Source organism: Caenorhabditis remanei, chromosome IV, assembly GCF_010183535.1.
Source record: "Caenorhabditis remanei strain PX506 chromosome IV, whole genome shotgun sequence".
Classification (NCBI taxonomy): domain Eukaryota; kingdom Metazoa; phylum Nematoda; class Chromadorea; order Rhabditida; family Rhabditidae; genus Caenorhabditis; species Caenorhabditis remanei.
Genome location: NC_071331.1, coordinates 19,654,502 through 19,669,255, shown reverse-complemented (window position 1 = coordinate 19,669,255; position 14,754 = coordinate 19,654,502). Strand labels below are relative to the sequence as shown.

At 38.5% G+C, this 14,754-nt stretch overlaps 6 protein-coding genes across 6 annotated transcripts; 2 read left to right on the top strand and 4 right to left on the bottom strand.

Annotated features, from left to right (window-relative positions):
• Positions 1-3,958: 3,958 nt before the first annotated feature.
• On the top strand, positions 3,959-4,552 carry GCK72_015279 (uncharacterized protein; the record flags this gene model as incomplete). Its single annotated transcript, XM_003088109.2, has 1 exon — positions 3,959-4,552. One exon carries the CDS (start codon positions 3,959-3,961, stop codon positions 4,550-4,552), a length of 594 nt encoding a protein of 197 aa, XP_003088157.2.
• Positions 4,553-5,298: 746 nt separating this feature from the next.
• Positions 5,299-5,541, bottom strand: GCK72_015278 (uncharacterized protein; the record flags this gene model as incomplete). The annotated part of the gene is made up of 1 exon (XM_053730750.1): positions 5,299-5,541. The coding sequence occupies one exon, from the start codon at positions 5,539-5,541 to the stop codon at positions 5,299-5,301; it is 243 nt and encodes an 80-aa protein (XP_053585522.1).
• Positions 5,542-6,422: 881 nt separating this feature from the next.
• GCK72_015277 (uncharacterized protein) lies at positions 6,423-7,136 on the top strand (the record flags this gene model as incomplete). The annotated part of the gene is made up of 1 exon (XM_003091750.2): positions 6,423-7,136. One exon carries the CDS (start codon positions 6,423-6,425, stop codon positions 7,134-7,136), a length of 714 nt encoding a protein of 237 aa, XP_003091798.2.
• Positions 7,137-8,306: 1,170 nt separating this feature from the next.
• Positions 8,307-8,897, bottom strand: GCK72_015276 (uncharacterized protein; the record flags this gene model as incomplete). Its single annotated transcript, XM_003091746.2, has 1 exon — positions 8,307-8,897. One exon carries the CDS (start codon positions 8,895-8,897, stop codon positions 8,307-8,309), a length of 591 nt encoding a protein of 196 aa, XP_003091794.2.
• Positions 8,898-10,157: 1,260 nt separating this feature from the next.
• On the bottom strand, positions 10,158-10,787 carry GCK72_015275 (uncharacterized protein; the record flags this gene model as incomplete). The annotated part of the gene is made up of 1 exon (XM_003091759.2): positions 10,158-10,787. One exon carries the CDS (start codon positions 10,785-10,787, stop codon positions 10,158-10,160), a length of 630 nt encoding a protein of 209 aa, XP_003091807.2.
• Positions 10,788-12,827: 2,040 nt separating this feature from the next.
• GCK72_015274 (uncharacterized protein) lies at positions 12,828-13,553 on the bottom strand (the record flags this gene model as incomplete). Its single annotated transcript, XM_053730749.1, has 1 exon — positions 12,828-13,553. The coding sequence occupies one exon, from the start codon at positions 13,551-13,553 to the stop codon at positions 12,828-12,830; it is 726 nt and encodes a 241-aa protein (XP_053585521.1).
• Positions 13,554-14,754: the final 1,201 nt, after the last annotated feature.

Genomic DNA, 14,754 nt, shown 5'->3' with positions numbered 1-14,754 from the left:
CCGGATAGCAGTGCCCGACGTTTTCTTTTCGTCGTTTTTCTTCCCCGACTCCTGTGTCATAAGTTGAATGTCCTGTAGCCCATCAATTCCTTCGAGCTTCAATCTCCCATTTGATTCTGAGCGATGGATCACGCCTTCACCGGAAACAGGAGAAACAACACCATAATCATCCACTAACTTGTCGGCAGGAACAGTAGTTGTTGGAGACATTAACGCCATGAAGGAAATAGGAAAATGACAGTTATCAGCAGTTCAAAAGAATGGGATTTACGTGGTCACATGTCTGTACTTCACGCAACTTCCGCTTTTCACTGTATTTTACAGGAAAAAGTAGGCGGAGCTAAAACCGTGGTAAGAAGAAGAAGGTAAATGCTAGCAAGATTGGCTATTAATACTTTTAAAAACGTGGACTCGTGTCCACAATTGATCCATCCCCTATTAGCTGTCTCCAGAAAACTGCCCGTATTTATATGATATTGATCAATCTGGAAAAAACGACACGGTTGGAATCATCTACTTTTCTGAATCCTATGATACCAAAACATCTTTCACGTTTTCGATTTTTAGAACGCGGACCGTATTTTTCCTTATTGGAAACAGACGACACGTTCTTTTTTCCGAATTTATCAACAAAAAAAATTAAAAACCTTTCTTTGCCCCCGGGATCGAACTAAAAACTAACTGTAGTCAACGACGCATAACTTGCCAGATCGGACGCGTCGACACGCCGCCCTCAACCACGCGGCCCCACAGGTAAAACGGGGATGCCGAGAAATGGGTGATCGGCAGCCCGGAGGAGGTTCAAACGGGAACAACCCGCAGTTCAAACCCCGGGCCGCCGGCAGCCTGCCTTTGAGCTGCTGGCGATTCAAAATTTGGGCAGCACCTACCCTCTATTATTGGTATTATACTTCGTTCTGAATACGATTTCTACCTAATTAGTCCTATATTTAGTTAAAAATGTGTTTTAGTGTAATATTGTAATTCCTTCTTCGTTCATTTTCCCATATTCTCCGGACTTGTGATTTTTTCCGATTTTCACTCAATCTTTTTCACATGAAAACAAGTTACGACTGTTATTTTTGACTAATTTTCTTTTCGAAACGATAACTTACTGGCCTACCTCATTTCCAACTGAAAAATACTAACTTCGTTTCAATAAGAAATTTAGCGAAACAACCCCATTTTCATTTAAAGGTGTTTGAAAACCGACTTCCGCCACAAGGCCCAAAAAATAAGAATTTTCAACCGATTTTCATTTCGGAGCAGTTCAAACTTACTCACTTACCTTTTTATCCACCTGAAATCATATATTAGAATATTCCGAAATGAAAATCGAAAGGAAACTCTATTTTGATTTTCGAAAAGCCGATTTTCGTTGCCAAAGTCCAAACTTTGTTTCGAAAACAGCTTCGGACAGTTTTCAATAGATAAATTTAACTTTTCTCTACATTTTGTAACTTGTTTTCAGTGAAAAAAACTCGAGTTTAAGCGAAATACGCTTTGAAAATGGGGAAAAAATGACTGCCGGCGAATAAAATAAATGTGATGTGGATTTACGGTAAACAACACGCTCGGCCGGGATACCGGAGTGTCGTTGCGCTTTCCAGTGGAGGCTTCACTGCTTCCCTGGCTGTGAGTCAATTAGCAATTAAAGAACAGATTTTAAAGCGAATTTTTAACAGAAAACACAAAAAATCAGAGAAAGAACAGATCGTTTTGAAAAAAGAAACACTTTTATACTAGTGTCGGAAAACATAGAGTAGTTCCATTGTTCTAACACCTATCAAGATTCCAGAAGTGTAACTGGAAACATTAGGTTCATTCATGAGTCATTCAGTACTCTGAACAAGACTTTCGAACATTGAGAATTTGGAAAAGCTAAAAAGAATTGAAAGTGACAGTGTATAATTTACCGTAAAACCTCTAGTGAGGTGTCGACAAAGAACTATGTTCAACGCGGTATATATTTTTCCTTAAAAGAGATATCAAAAAGTTGTCAACAGACAAAACATAGCTGAATACTTATAAAATATTTCTTCAGTTGGAAAAAATTTGATAGCTCATGAGGGAGTTGAGATATTGAGCTCCAAACTCTTCCTACTGGGAGCATCTCTATTATAGGTATTACTGTATTTAATCTTGTTATCCTAATCTACATTCTAAAAAACGTTATCTTCTTATCTCTTTTCTTCACTCTATCGGAAATCTGATTACAAGAACTTGTTAAAATCACTATTGACATACACCTTGAACCACCATTCGGCCGCCACTGGCCTGCCGACGAACCACCGCTGACCCACCCGCGGTTCTTCAGCCGCCGTTCAGCCACCAGTCAGCCACTTTATCAAAATTATTAAATTTTTACAAATAAAGACTGTCATTAGACTAGAAAGGATTCTGAGGTATCGTACATAAATTTTTTTCCACAAAAGTTGCGGTTTTCTATAGAACTCTAACAATTTTTACTTTGGACCACTTTTGGACTGTTTGCGGTCTGCCGGCCACCAGTCGGCAACCCTTCAGCTGTTCGCGGTTTTTCGGCTGCCGACCGGCCATCCTTCGCCTGTTTGCGGTTCTCAAGCCGCCGACCACCCCATTTCTCGGCATCCCCGTTTTACCTGTGCCACGGAAAATGCAAGCCGAAGAAAGGAAAGAAATGACAACGCTTAGGCCGACAGTTTCACGTCACTTTTTCCGTTTTTCATTCCCCTATGCTTTATCACTGTTTTTGGCTCAGAAGGCGTCATTTTGAGAATTTTGAAAAAAGAAAAATACGGGCATCGAGTGGTGAAAATTTCTGATCTTTTGGTCCAAATTTGAAGAAAATCGGTTCAGTAGGAAGGGCGGTAGGATCGGCGAACCACAGACAAACATACAGAATCTGGTGTTTGTTAATAGTAAAGATACTGATGTTTCAATCAGCATTTGTACTATATTTATTGAATTCAATACATTCGTTATGAATGTAACAGCAATTACACACTGTTACAATAATTAGACTCACTGTAACTGGCTATGTAACAAGTTTCGAAAGTTTTGTTTCCCAAGGTTCCATAGAACTGTTCATCTTCCTAACTATTCAAAAAATTGATATTTAAAACAGAAAACAATTTTTGCTGTTTCAAATTATATTGACTTCATTTCTAAATTTATTCAATTCTGGTATTCGGGAAAATTTTGTATTTTATTGTTTCAGATACCAGCAATCAGTTAACGTTCTCAGAATGCACGTTGTTTACTTAGCTTCGAGAAAAAAAGAAGGTTTCACTGTTCTATTTAACTTGCTTCACACTCGTGGCTGTCTTAATATGAAAAAAAGTTACTATTTCAGAAATTGATGATAGCTTCTATTGTTTGTTGGCATCAATTGATCAAACAAAAATCAAACACAAAGCCCAACAGTATTGATGGTGAACCCACATCTATATTCCCAGATCCCCCAAGCCATCACAGCTCGATCGATAGTTTTCCCTGTCTCTAGATGTCGTCAAAAAACGAGTAAGAGTCCGCAAACGCCGTGTCATCTGCGTAGACTGCGTTCGCGCGCAAACATGACAGATGGTAGGATCCCTGTAGAAGGACGGATGGAGAGTCACTCAGTCATTCATTCTCATTCACCTTCCTTTGGGTGTGACGGTTCATTCTCCCTTCTCTTGCTCTTTGTCGTTTGACCTCACCTCTTCCGCTCTAGACCAAAGTGGCCTAGTCCTCTTAACTCTCCTCTCATATTATTGATTTTTCAGGAACTACCATATCGATGTCTTCGTCTTCTTCTTCATCTCCCGCTCCTCCCGTTTCTTTTGCCTTTTCGACCCCTACGAAAATGCCGTCTTCATCATTATCGCGTTGTTCTTCTTCTGCCTCTCTTGATTCTGTTACTTTGTCTGTATTTTCTTCTCCGCGTTCTTCTACTTTTTCATCCCCTTGGAAAAACGTAGAACTCGAAACTATCCCAATGCCATCCTCTTCTTCTACTTTCTCTTGTTTTCATTCTGCTTCTTCGACTCCTACGAAAATTCGCGAATTCAAAATTGAACTGGGAATGGAGCCGGCAGATATCCAGGATCTCACAGAGGAACTGGAGAAAGCCGAGCTTGAAAACTCTATCCTTAAGCAAAAAATGGATATTTTTGAACTCGAAATTGGCGATATTTCGAAGAACTTGGAGAAGTGTCAGGTGGAATTGGAGGCAAAAAGTCTGAAGTTCGAACAACTGAGTGCCGGGAATCGTATGGCTAATATCGTAATCAAGAATCAGATTAAAGAGATCGAAACGTACCGTATGGCTGAGAAGATATGGAAGCATCAGCAGGACAAGCTTGAGAAACTCCGCGCCACTCAACAACAGGAAAAGAAGAATCACAAACCATGGAACTACGGAGAATCTTGGAGATCCAATCAGACGGTCGAGAAGAATGAAAAGCCGTGCGATAAGAAAGAGGGATCGGAAGACGTGAAACTACTTGTGAATCATGGATACAAGAAGATGGAGGCGGAGCATATTATGAAGCAAGTGATAGAGATTAGAAAGATGCAAGCTGAGAAATAAGGGTACTGTATCCCATCAATAATACCGTCTATAATTGATTCTTTTCATGTTACAATATTCTTCTTTCCTTCACCATTCATCTCACCGTCATCCGTTCATCAATTCCTTTCCTTAATCAATAAATCGATTGCTTATAAAAGAAGTTTTTTTGAAATCTGTGAAATGAAAAAAAATAAATAGACATTTTATGAAACTAACTGCCACGTTTTGAACCTGAAACATTCATATTTCAGTTTCTCAGATCCTTCCAAATCTTACTGTTTTACTCAAGAACCATCTCTGCTCTGTAATGTTCTCATATAGTTGAAGAGACAACCTTAGAATAAAAGAGTATCAGAAAGAGGAGAACACTAGCAACTATATGCACATGAATGACCAAAGATCTGTTGCACTTGAAGTTAGGCTTCTCCAGAGCTGCCGTAGTTGGCAGGGGAAGGTGCTGGATTTGTTTGAATTACTAGCAAGATGACTTCATCAATTGACACGGTTCATTCGGTAGACATGGTAAAACGGCGGAGAGTAAATGATGGGGAGACGACGACTGTTGATTGTTTCCTCTATTATTGGCTCTCAAGCTTCAGAGCAGTTTAATTATCAAAGCGTCTATTCTTGAGCTTTCATGAGCTCCCCCACCATATTTTCGTTTAAAAACAACAAAAACACGTGAACTACAAATCTATTTATTTAAGAATAGACCAAAAAATCATTTCCTTCTTTTGAACTCGGACCTTCTGGATTCCATCCATTTAGTGCACCACCATTACTTGTCCCTGATTATTCATACTATTCCTCTTTCTCATCATATAGAAGAATGCGCCACCAGCAATTCCAGATATCGAAATGAGGACTCCAACGACAATCAATATCCATATTAGGGTGTTTGCATTGTTCTTCTCCTCAGCAGTCCAATTATTGTAGTGTCCTTCGTATTCAGCCATGACAAGGGTTCCAAAAAGCAGTGAAGAGATGAGTAGTTGATCGAAAATCATGTTTGATTTGAAGTTGTCGATTCACTAATTGACTTATTCTGGCCATTTCTCGAGCCTTTATACGGAAAATGACGCTTATCTTTGGCCAAGATCTACACGGAAATAATCAGTTGGGACACGTTTTGTTAGATTACTATCTGTTACAAAGTTCTTTTTTTATACGTGGAATTCGTTTTTGAATACAAAGAATACTAATAGTGGAATTTGTAATAGTTTTAGAAGAACAGTGCAAAACAGTACAAGTTTTTTTGAAATACTTTTTAGCGACTATAAACTACAAAAATATCTCATATTTAAAAAATGCATTGCAATAAAATAAAAATTTTCTAAAATTAAATAAGTTTTTGGGAATCTAAAATAAATGCTTTCTGTTTTACGAAAGTTCAATAAAAGTAGCGAAATTCGAAGGTCTCCTACTGGTGTACTAGGTTAGTGTGACCATGCGGATTATGTCATGAGTTAGGAAATCCTATAAATTTCTGTTCTCGTTGGATATTGAAATCAGAAAGAAGATGTTTACCAAAATTGCAACCTACAGTGTTGTAGCTGAACCCACATATATATGCCCACATCTCCCAAGCCATCACAGCTCGATCGATAGTTTTCCCTGTCTCTAGATGTCGTCAAAAAACGAGTAAGAGTCCGCAAACACCGTGTCATCTGCGTAGACTGCGTTCGCGCGCAAACAGGACAGATGGTTGGATACCTGTAGAAGGACGGATGGAGAGTCATTCAGTCATTCAGTCTCATTCACCTTCCTTTGGGTGTGACGGTTCATTCTCCCTTCTCTTGATCATTCTCTCTTGACCTTCCGCCCTAGACCAAAGTGGCCTAGTCCTCTTAACTCTCATCTTATTGATTTTTCAGGGACTACAATACCAATGTCGTCGTCTTTATCATCTCGTTGTTCTTCATCTGCCTCTCTTGCGTCTACTACGTTGTCTGTTTCTTCTTCTCCATGTTCTTCTATTGATTCATCCCTCTGGAAAACTGTAGAACTCGAAACTCTACCAATGCCATCCCCTTCCGCTTCGTCTTCTGCTTTTTCGACACCTACGAAAATTCGTGAATTCAAAATTGAACTGGAAATGGAGCCGGCTGTAATCCAGAATCTTACAGAGGAACTGGAGAAAGCCGAGCGTGAAAACTCTATCCTCAAGCAAAAGATTAATATTTTGGGACTCGAAATTGGCGATATTTCGAAGAACTTGGAGAAGTGTCAGGTGGAATTTGAGGCAAACAGTCTGAAGTTCGAACAACTGACTGCCGGGAATCGTATGGCTAATATCGTAATCAAGAATCAGATTAAAGAAATCGAAACGTACCGTATGGCTGAGAAGATATGGAAGCATCAGCAGGACAAGCTTGAGAAACTCCGCGCCACTCAACAACAGGAAAAGAAGAATCACAAACCATGGAACTACGGAGAATCTTGGAGAACCCATCAGACTGTCAAGACGAATGAAAAGCCGTGCGATAAGAAAGAGGGATCGGAAGACGTGAAACTACTTGTGAATCATGGATACAAGAAGGCGGAGGCGGAGCATATTATGAAGCAAGTTATGGAGTTTAGAAAGAAACAAGCTGAGAAATAGGAGTGCAGTATCGCATCGATTAATTCATCATCAAATCTGTGTTTGACTTTTTTATGTTACAGTAATAAATTGATTTCTTATATAAAACTTTTTTAAATCTGTAATATGGAGAAGCATTAATTTGAATAAAGGTCATCCTAAAGAGTAGTACTCTCCATCTTAATTATTTATATACAATGCACACAAACTCAAAGACTACATTCCTTTTACCCTATACGGATAAGCAACATTTTTTGAAACTAACTGTCAAGTACTGACCCTGAAACATTGATATTTTAGATTCTGAAGTCTTTTCAAATCTTACTGTTTCACTTAAGAACCATCAATATTCTTTAATTTTTCATGTAGTTAGATAAGATTATTGTTTCCATATAGTTAGATAAGATCATATTTTCTATATAACACAGTAAGGCTCAATTTGAAATATTTGAGTTACTATGCTATTACACATATCCATTTGATAAGTGTCGAAAAGGCATTTACATTTAAAGAAATAACGTGAGAATGAGAAAAAGCAAACGAGATCAGGAGGACAATTGGTGAGGAACGCGTCGAAAGGAGCGCCAGATAGACTTTATTTCTTAAAATGCAGCGAAAACCGCGTTGAATGAGCCGACAAATTCCATAGGTTAAGAAAGAACGAGTCAAACGAGTCCAAGGTGTAAATCTCCTTTTCTACGAAATCTATAGTAGTCAGAACGCGACAAAGGCACGCCAGAAACTCAGTAACAGTAAGGTTTACCCAAAACTGACTCGTGCTACTCTGTTCAGTTTGGATTATACTTGATTTTTCAACAGTTTTTATTAAAATAATTTCAAATAGAAATCTCGCTCAAAACATCATAATAACTTTCAACTCAATTATCTGATTGTCTCGAAACAGTAAAAACTTTTATCCAAACACTCTCTACTACATTATTTCATAACAGAATAAATTTTAATTATTTATTGATAAAACATATAAAAGAACGAAATTTGAAATGACTGTCAAATAAGATGGAGGTTAACTGTAACGTTAAAAAATAGAGAATTTGGATAGAATATTACTGTATAATTAATGGTATACTGTATGTGGGAAAATAATGTATCAAAAAACTATAGAATTTCAGATTACTGCGATATTTATAGGAGTACTGTAGACGCATTTGCTTGCCGTAATTTGATCTTTTTCTAATGTCCATTAAATCCCTCCTTTTTATCGCACGTCTTCTGAAGACTAGTCTCATTCTTTTTGACCTCAATGAATCTGCAACAAGACTCTCCGTAGTTCCACGGCTTCTGAATATCTTTCTTCTGTTCCTGAGCTGCACGGAGCATATCAATCTCTTTCTGCTGCTTTTTAAACAGTTCTTCAACGGAACAAATGTGAGCTTTTAGTCCGTCGATTCGTCTACTTTTAGCCTTCATCTCTTTCTCATTCTTCACTAAATCGTTGTAAATATCCATTTTTTCAAGTTCCGCTATGTCCAATTTTTGATTGAGAATCGATTCTTCCAGCTGTGCTTTCTCCAGTTTCTTTGTGAGATTCCTGACCTCAGCTCTCTCCTTTTCCAGATCACTTTTGAGTCCAAGACATTTTTGTGAAATAGCAAAAGAAACGGGAGACGTCGGTATCAGTACTGTAGTTTCGTTGCTAATGTAGAGTTCTTCAGTTTTCCAGAGGGATGAATCAATAGAAGAACATGAAGAAGAAGAAACAGACAAAGCAGTAGAAGCAAGAGAGGCAGAAGAAGAACAGCGAGATGATGAAGACGACGACATTGGTACGGTCGTTTCTGAAAAATCAATAGGATGAGAGGAGGGTTAAGAGAAACTAGGAGGTTTCTAGGCAACCATGTATATCGGAAAGGGAGGGGTAGTAAGGTGAATAAGACGGAATGACTGAATGACTCTCCATCCGTCCTTCTACACTTCCATCTGTCATGTTTCCATCTGTCACGCGCGAACGCAGTCAGTGACTACGCAGATAACCTCACGGTGTTTGCGGACCCTCCACTCCTTTTTTGACGACACAGCAAGTAGGAGAACTATCGATCGAGCTGTGATGGCTTGGGGGATGTCGGCATATACAGTACTGGCCATAAAGATTGCGAAACTTGCGATTTTTAGTTGAAAATTGTCAACTTTGTGACAGTGACACGGCTCCCCTGATAGTTTTACCAGAACGACTGTTTAATGAGTGTATAGATCAAAAGTAGAGCTTTATTTTTGCAGTTGACAACTTTTTTTACGGACACACCCTATGAAGTTATCAATCGTCAAAGTAATTTCTCGCAATTTTTGCCCTTTTTCAGTGCTAAAAGGATACATTTTTGAGTTTTTTACATTGGCTACCTGTAACTTCTTAGGATCAGCTCGTACAAAAAAGTTGTCAATTACAAAAAAGAAGCTCTATCTGTGATCTATACACTCTATAAACAATTAATATTGTGAGACTATCAGGGAGGCCGTGCCAGACACTCAAAATAGACCATTTTCAACTAAAAACTGCAAGTGTCGCAATCTTTATGGCCAGTACTGTAGATATGGGTTCAGCTACATCACTGTTATGTAGGTTGCAATTTTGGTTTACATCTTTCTTCTTATTTTAATATCCAAGGAGAACAGAAATTTATGGGATTTCCTAACTCATGACATATCCGCATGGTTACACTAACCTGGTACACCAGTAGGAAGACCTTCGAATTCCGCTACTTTTATTAAACATTCGAGAAACAGAAAGCATTTATTTTAGATTCCCAAGAATCTAATTTAATTTTAAAAAATTTATTTTATTGCAATGCATTTTTTATGTTTGCGGACCCTCCACTCGTTTTTTGACGACTTCCCAAGATAGGGGAGACTATCGATCTGTTTGGAAGGATTTCGAATTTGCTTTCTGAAAAGTGAATGTTTCAGATTCAGTACTTGACAATCAGTTTAGTTTCATAAAATGTCTACTTGTTGTTTTTCAATTTCATACATTTCAAAAAAAAGTTTTATATACGCAATCGATTTATTACTGTAACATTAAAAAGGGAATTATAAATTACGGTCACATTGATGGGATACTGTATTCTTATTTGCAGCTTGCATCTTTCTAATCTCCATAACTTGCTTCATAATATGCTCCGCCTCCGTCTTCTTGTATCCATGATTCACAAGTAGCTTCACGTCATCCGATCCCTCTTTGTCATCGCACGTCTTCTCATTCGTCTTGACAGTCTGATAGGATCTCCAAGATTCTCCGTAGTTCCATGGTTTGTGATTTTCCTTTTCCTGTTGTTGAGTGACACGAAGCTTTTCAAGTTGATCTTGCTGATGCTTCCATATCTTTTCAGCCATACGGAACGATCCGATCTCTTTTTGCTGATTCTTGAGTACGGTTTTAGCCATTCGATTCCCGGCACTCAGTTGTTTGAACTTCAGACTGTTTGCCTCAAATTCCACCTGACACTTCTCCAAGTTCTTCGAAATATCGCCAATTTCGAGTCCCAAAATATTAATCTTTTGCTTAAGGATAGAGTTTTCAAGCTCGGCTTTCTTCAGTTCCTCTGTGAGATTTTGGATAACAGCCGGCTCCATTTCAAGTTCAATTTCGAGTCCACAAAGTTTCGTGGGGGACGAAAAAGCAGAATGAAAATGAGATGAAGGAGAAGAAGAGGATGGCATCGGTAGAGTTTCAAGTTCTACAGCTTTCCAGAGGGATGAATCAATAGAAGAAACAGACAAAGTAACAGAACCAAGAGAAGCAGAAGAAGAACAACGAGATGAACAAGACGTTGGCATCAGTACTGTAGTTTCAAGAAAATCAATAAGATATAAGGAGGACAAGACCACTTTGGTCTAGATCGGGAGGGGTGAGGCGAAAAGACAAAGAGCAAGTGAAGGGAGAACGAACCGTCAGACCCAAAGGAGGTGAATGAGACTGAATGACACAGTGACTCTCCATCCGTCCTTTTACAGGTATCCAACCATCTGTCCTGTTTGCGCGCGAACGCAGTCTACGCAGATGACACGGTGTTTGCGGACTCTTTCTCGTTTTTGACGACACCCCAAGATAGGGGAGACGATCGATCGAGCTATTATGGCTTGGGGGGGGGGGTCTGGGAATATAGATATGCTTTCAGCTACATCACTGTTGGGTCCCTCAAACAGTGATGTTAAGTGTTCGACTAATTACGTGACATTAACTGATTGCCGGTATCTAAAAGAGTAGAATGTTTTTACGAGATTCGAATAAATATAGAAATGAATTCAGTATTTTTTGAAACATCAAAAATAATTTTTTCTGTTCCGACTATCATTTTTAAAACAATTTAAGTGATCAATAATTTGATGTGACTTTGGTTAACAGAAGCTGTTCGAAACTTGAAATTTATTGTTTCACAATTAAACTATCGATTCAGTTGTACATTTTTCATAAGTCATATACTAGTTTTAATATTATTCAAAATAAGTTAAGCCAATTACATAATTATATTTAGTCGGTACTCTAATTATGATGCTTATACATAAAATTAAACATTTATTACAATTACATAGCCAGTTACAATAAGTATAATTATTGTAACAGTATATAATTTCTTTAAAATTCCAAAGTTTATAACGAAATTATTGAATTTGTAGGGTTTAAACAAAGAACGAAACATTTGTGTTTGTTAAAATTTTAGTTTTTGTATTTTATTGAAACAGTAGAAACTGTTAGCTGAGTTGTAATGAGATCATCGATATCTCTTGAATACATTTTAATTATGAAAATGTCGAATTGTTTCCAGATTTATTAAAACTTAATTCCATGCTTTTGCTCCAATTAGCAATACGTTGCCTCTAAATTTCTTAAGTTTGCTCGAAACAGTAATATTCCGCTATCAGCTCTTCTTGGTCGTGTTTAATTGAAATGGCGTTAAACTAATCACGCGTAAAAGGAAAAAGTTATAGAAGAAATTAATTTATTAAAAACAATCGATTAACAAAATTTGAAATTACTGTAACACATAGTTGTCAAGGCCCGGGCCGGCCCGGCAAGGCCCGGCAAGGCCCGAAGGCCCGGGCCGGGCGGGGCCGGGCCGGTAGAAAATTTTCAAGGCCCGGCTTCAAAAAACGACCCTTTTTTTTCCATTTTTTTTCAATTTTTCATCGGAAATGTGACCATTTTTGACTATTTTTCAGAATTTCTTCTAATTCTGACTGATAGTCGAAAATGTGACTTTTTCGCAAAAAAATTCAAAAAAATTCAAAAAATTTGAAAAAATTTGAAAATTTGACTTTTGCGCCAATTTGCCCGGGCCTTCGGGCCGGGCCTTGACAACTATGCTGTAACACAAGATTGAGGTATACTGTAGGACGGAGAGAGTGAGAGATTATGGGAGAGCACTGTAACAAAAAAGGAAGAAGCTGGATATAAAATAACGATACTTTGAATGGGAGCAAGGCTGTCGTACGGCCGGCCGCGGCCGGCCGCGGCCCTCGGCTTTTAGGGCCGTCGAGGCCGCGGATAAACCAAATGGGCTGAAATTTTGTACATCGACTAATCTTTCGGTGCTCTACAAGGCCGCCTGAAGAAGCGAAAATATCCATGGCTGGGAACTGAGATATAAAATCGCCCCACGGCCTTTTTGACAGCCTTGAATGGGAGTACTGTATGTGGGAAAGAAGAATACTGTAACATAAAAAGATGGAATAATAGATTGAGGTGTAATTAATGAATAATTACTTCGTAGCTTCCATCTTTCTAATCTCCATCACTTGCTTCATAATATGCTCCGCCTCTGCCTTCTTGTATCCATGATTTACAAGTAGCTTCACGTCCTCCGAACCCTCTTTCTTATCGCACGGCTTCTCATTCTTTTCGACCGTTTGATTGGATCTCCAAGATTCTCCGTAGTTCCAGGGTTTCTGATTCTGCTTTTCCTGTTGAGTGACACGAAGTTTTTGAAGCTGTTCCTGCTGATGCTTCCATATCTTCTCAGCCATACGGAACGATCCGATCTCTTTTTGCTGATTCTTGAGTACGATATTAGCCATACGATTCCCGGCACTCAGTTGTTCAAACTTCAGACGTTTTCCCTCCAATTCCACCTGACACTTCTCCAACTTCTTGGAAATATCGCCAATTTCGATTCCCAGAATATCCATTTTTTGCTTAAGGATAGAGTTTTCGAGCTCGGCTTTCTCCAGTTCCTCTGTCAGATTTTGGATAACAGCCGGCTCCATTTCAAGTTCAATTTCGACTCCACAAAGTTTCGTGGGGATTGAAAAAGCAGAATGAAAAAACATAGACGAAGAAGAAGAAGAGGATGGCAGTGGTAGAGTTTTAAGTTCTACAGCTTTCCAGATTGATGAAGAAATAGAAGAAGATGTAGAAGAAGAAACAGACAAAGTAGTAGAAGCCAAAGAGGCAGAAGAAGAACAACGAGATGAAGAAGACGACGGCATCAGTACTGTAGTTTCTGAAAATCAATAAAATGAAAGAAGGGCTAGGCCACTTTGGTCTAGCACAAGAGGGATGAGGTCAATAGGCAAAGAGCAAGAGAAGGGAGAATGAACCGTCACACCCAAAAGAAGGTGAATGAGAATGAATGACTGAGTGACTCTCCATCCGTCCTTCTACAGGTATCCAACCATCTGTCCTGTTTGCGCGCGAACGCAGTCTGAGATGACCACACAGTGTTTGCGGACTCTTACTAGTTTTTTGACGGTGGGATGACTATCGATCGAGCTATGATGGTTTGAGGAATCTGGGAATACTGATATGGATTCAGCTATAGAACTGTTCCTGAAAAAAGGGAAGGGTTGTATATTATAGAAGCGATCATCAATTTCTGAAACAGTCACTTTTTTCATTTTGAGTAAGCTATAATTTTTAAGCACAGCATGTTAGAGCAGTGAAACTTTTCAGTTTTTTCTCGTTTGTTAACAACGTGCATTTCTTCTAAGAACTGAATTTTATCTCGATAACCAGGTTCGAATAAATATAAAAACGAATTCAGTATTTTTTAAAACAGCCAAAATTTTTTTTCCTGTTTCAACTATCTATTTTTTAAACAATTTGAAAGATCAATAGGGATCTTGTGAACGCAACGTTTTGAAACTTGAAAATGTATCGTATTACTATCAATTTAGGGCTCCGCGACAATTCGCAACTGCGACATTTCGCAACTACGACATTTCGCAACTACGAAGTTTCGCAACTGCGACATTTCGCAACTGCGGCGTTTCGCAACCATAGAACTAGCAAGTTTAACCTAGTTTTGTCTAAAAATGGGTCAGATAACTTTTTCTTCTATTTAATGTTTTCAAATATGCTCCCAGACCCTTCGGTTTCAACATTTTCAACTGACCTAAATATGCAAATGCGGTGTGGTTGCGAAACGCCGTGGTTGCGAAACGTCGTGGTTGCGAAGTGTCGTAGTTGCGAAATGGCTATGAAAGAAACTTTTGTATTTGTCGAAATTGTAGTTTTTGTATTCTATTGAAACTGTACAAATTGATAGCTAAGTTATAATGGAGTCATTGATATCTCTTGGTACTGTTCAGATTTTTATGCAAAAAATGTCTACTTGTTTTCAGATTCATAAAACATAGTTTCGATCCTGCTTCAATTAGCAATAAGTTCATACTAAATATGTCACGTTTG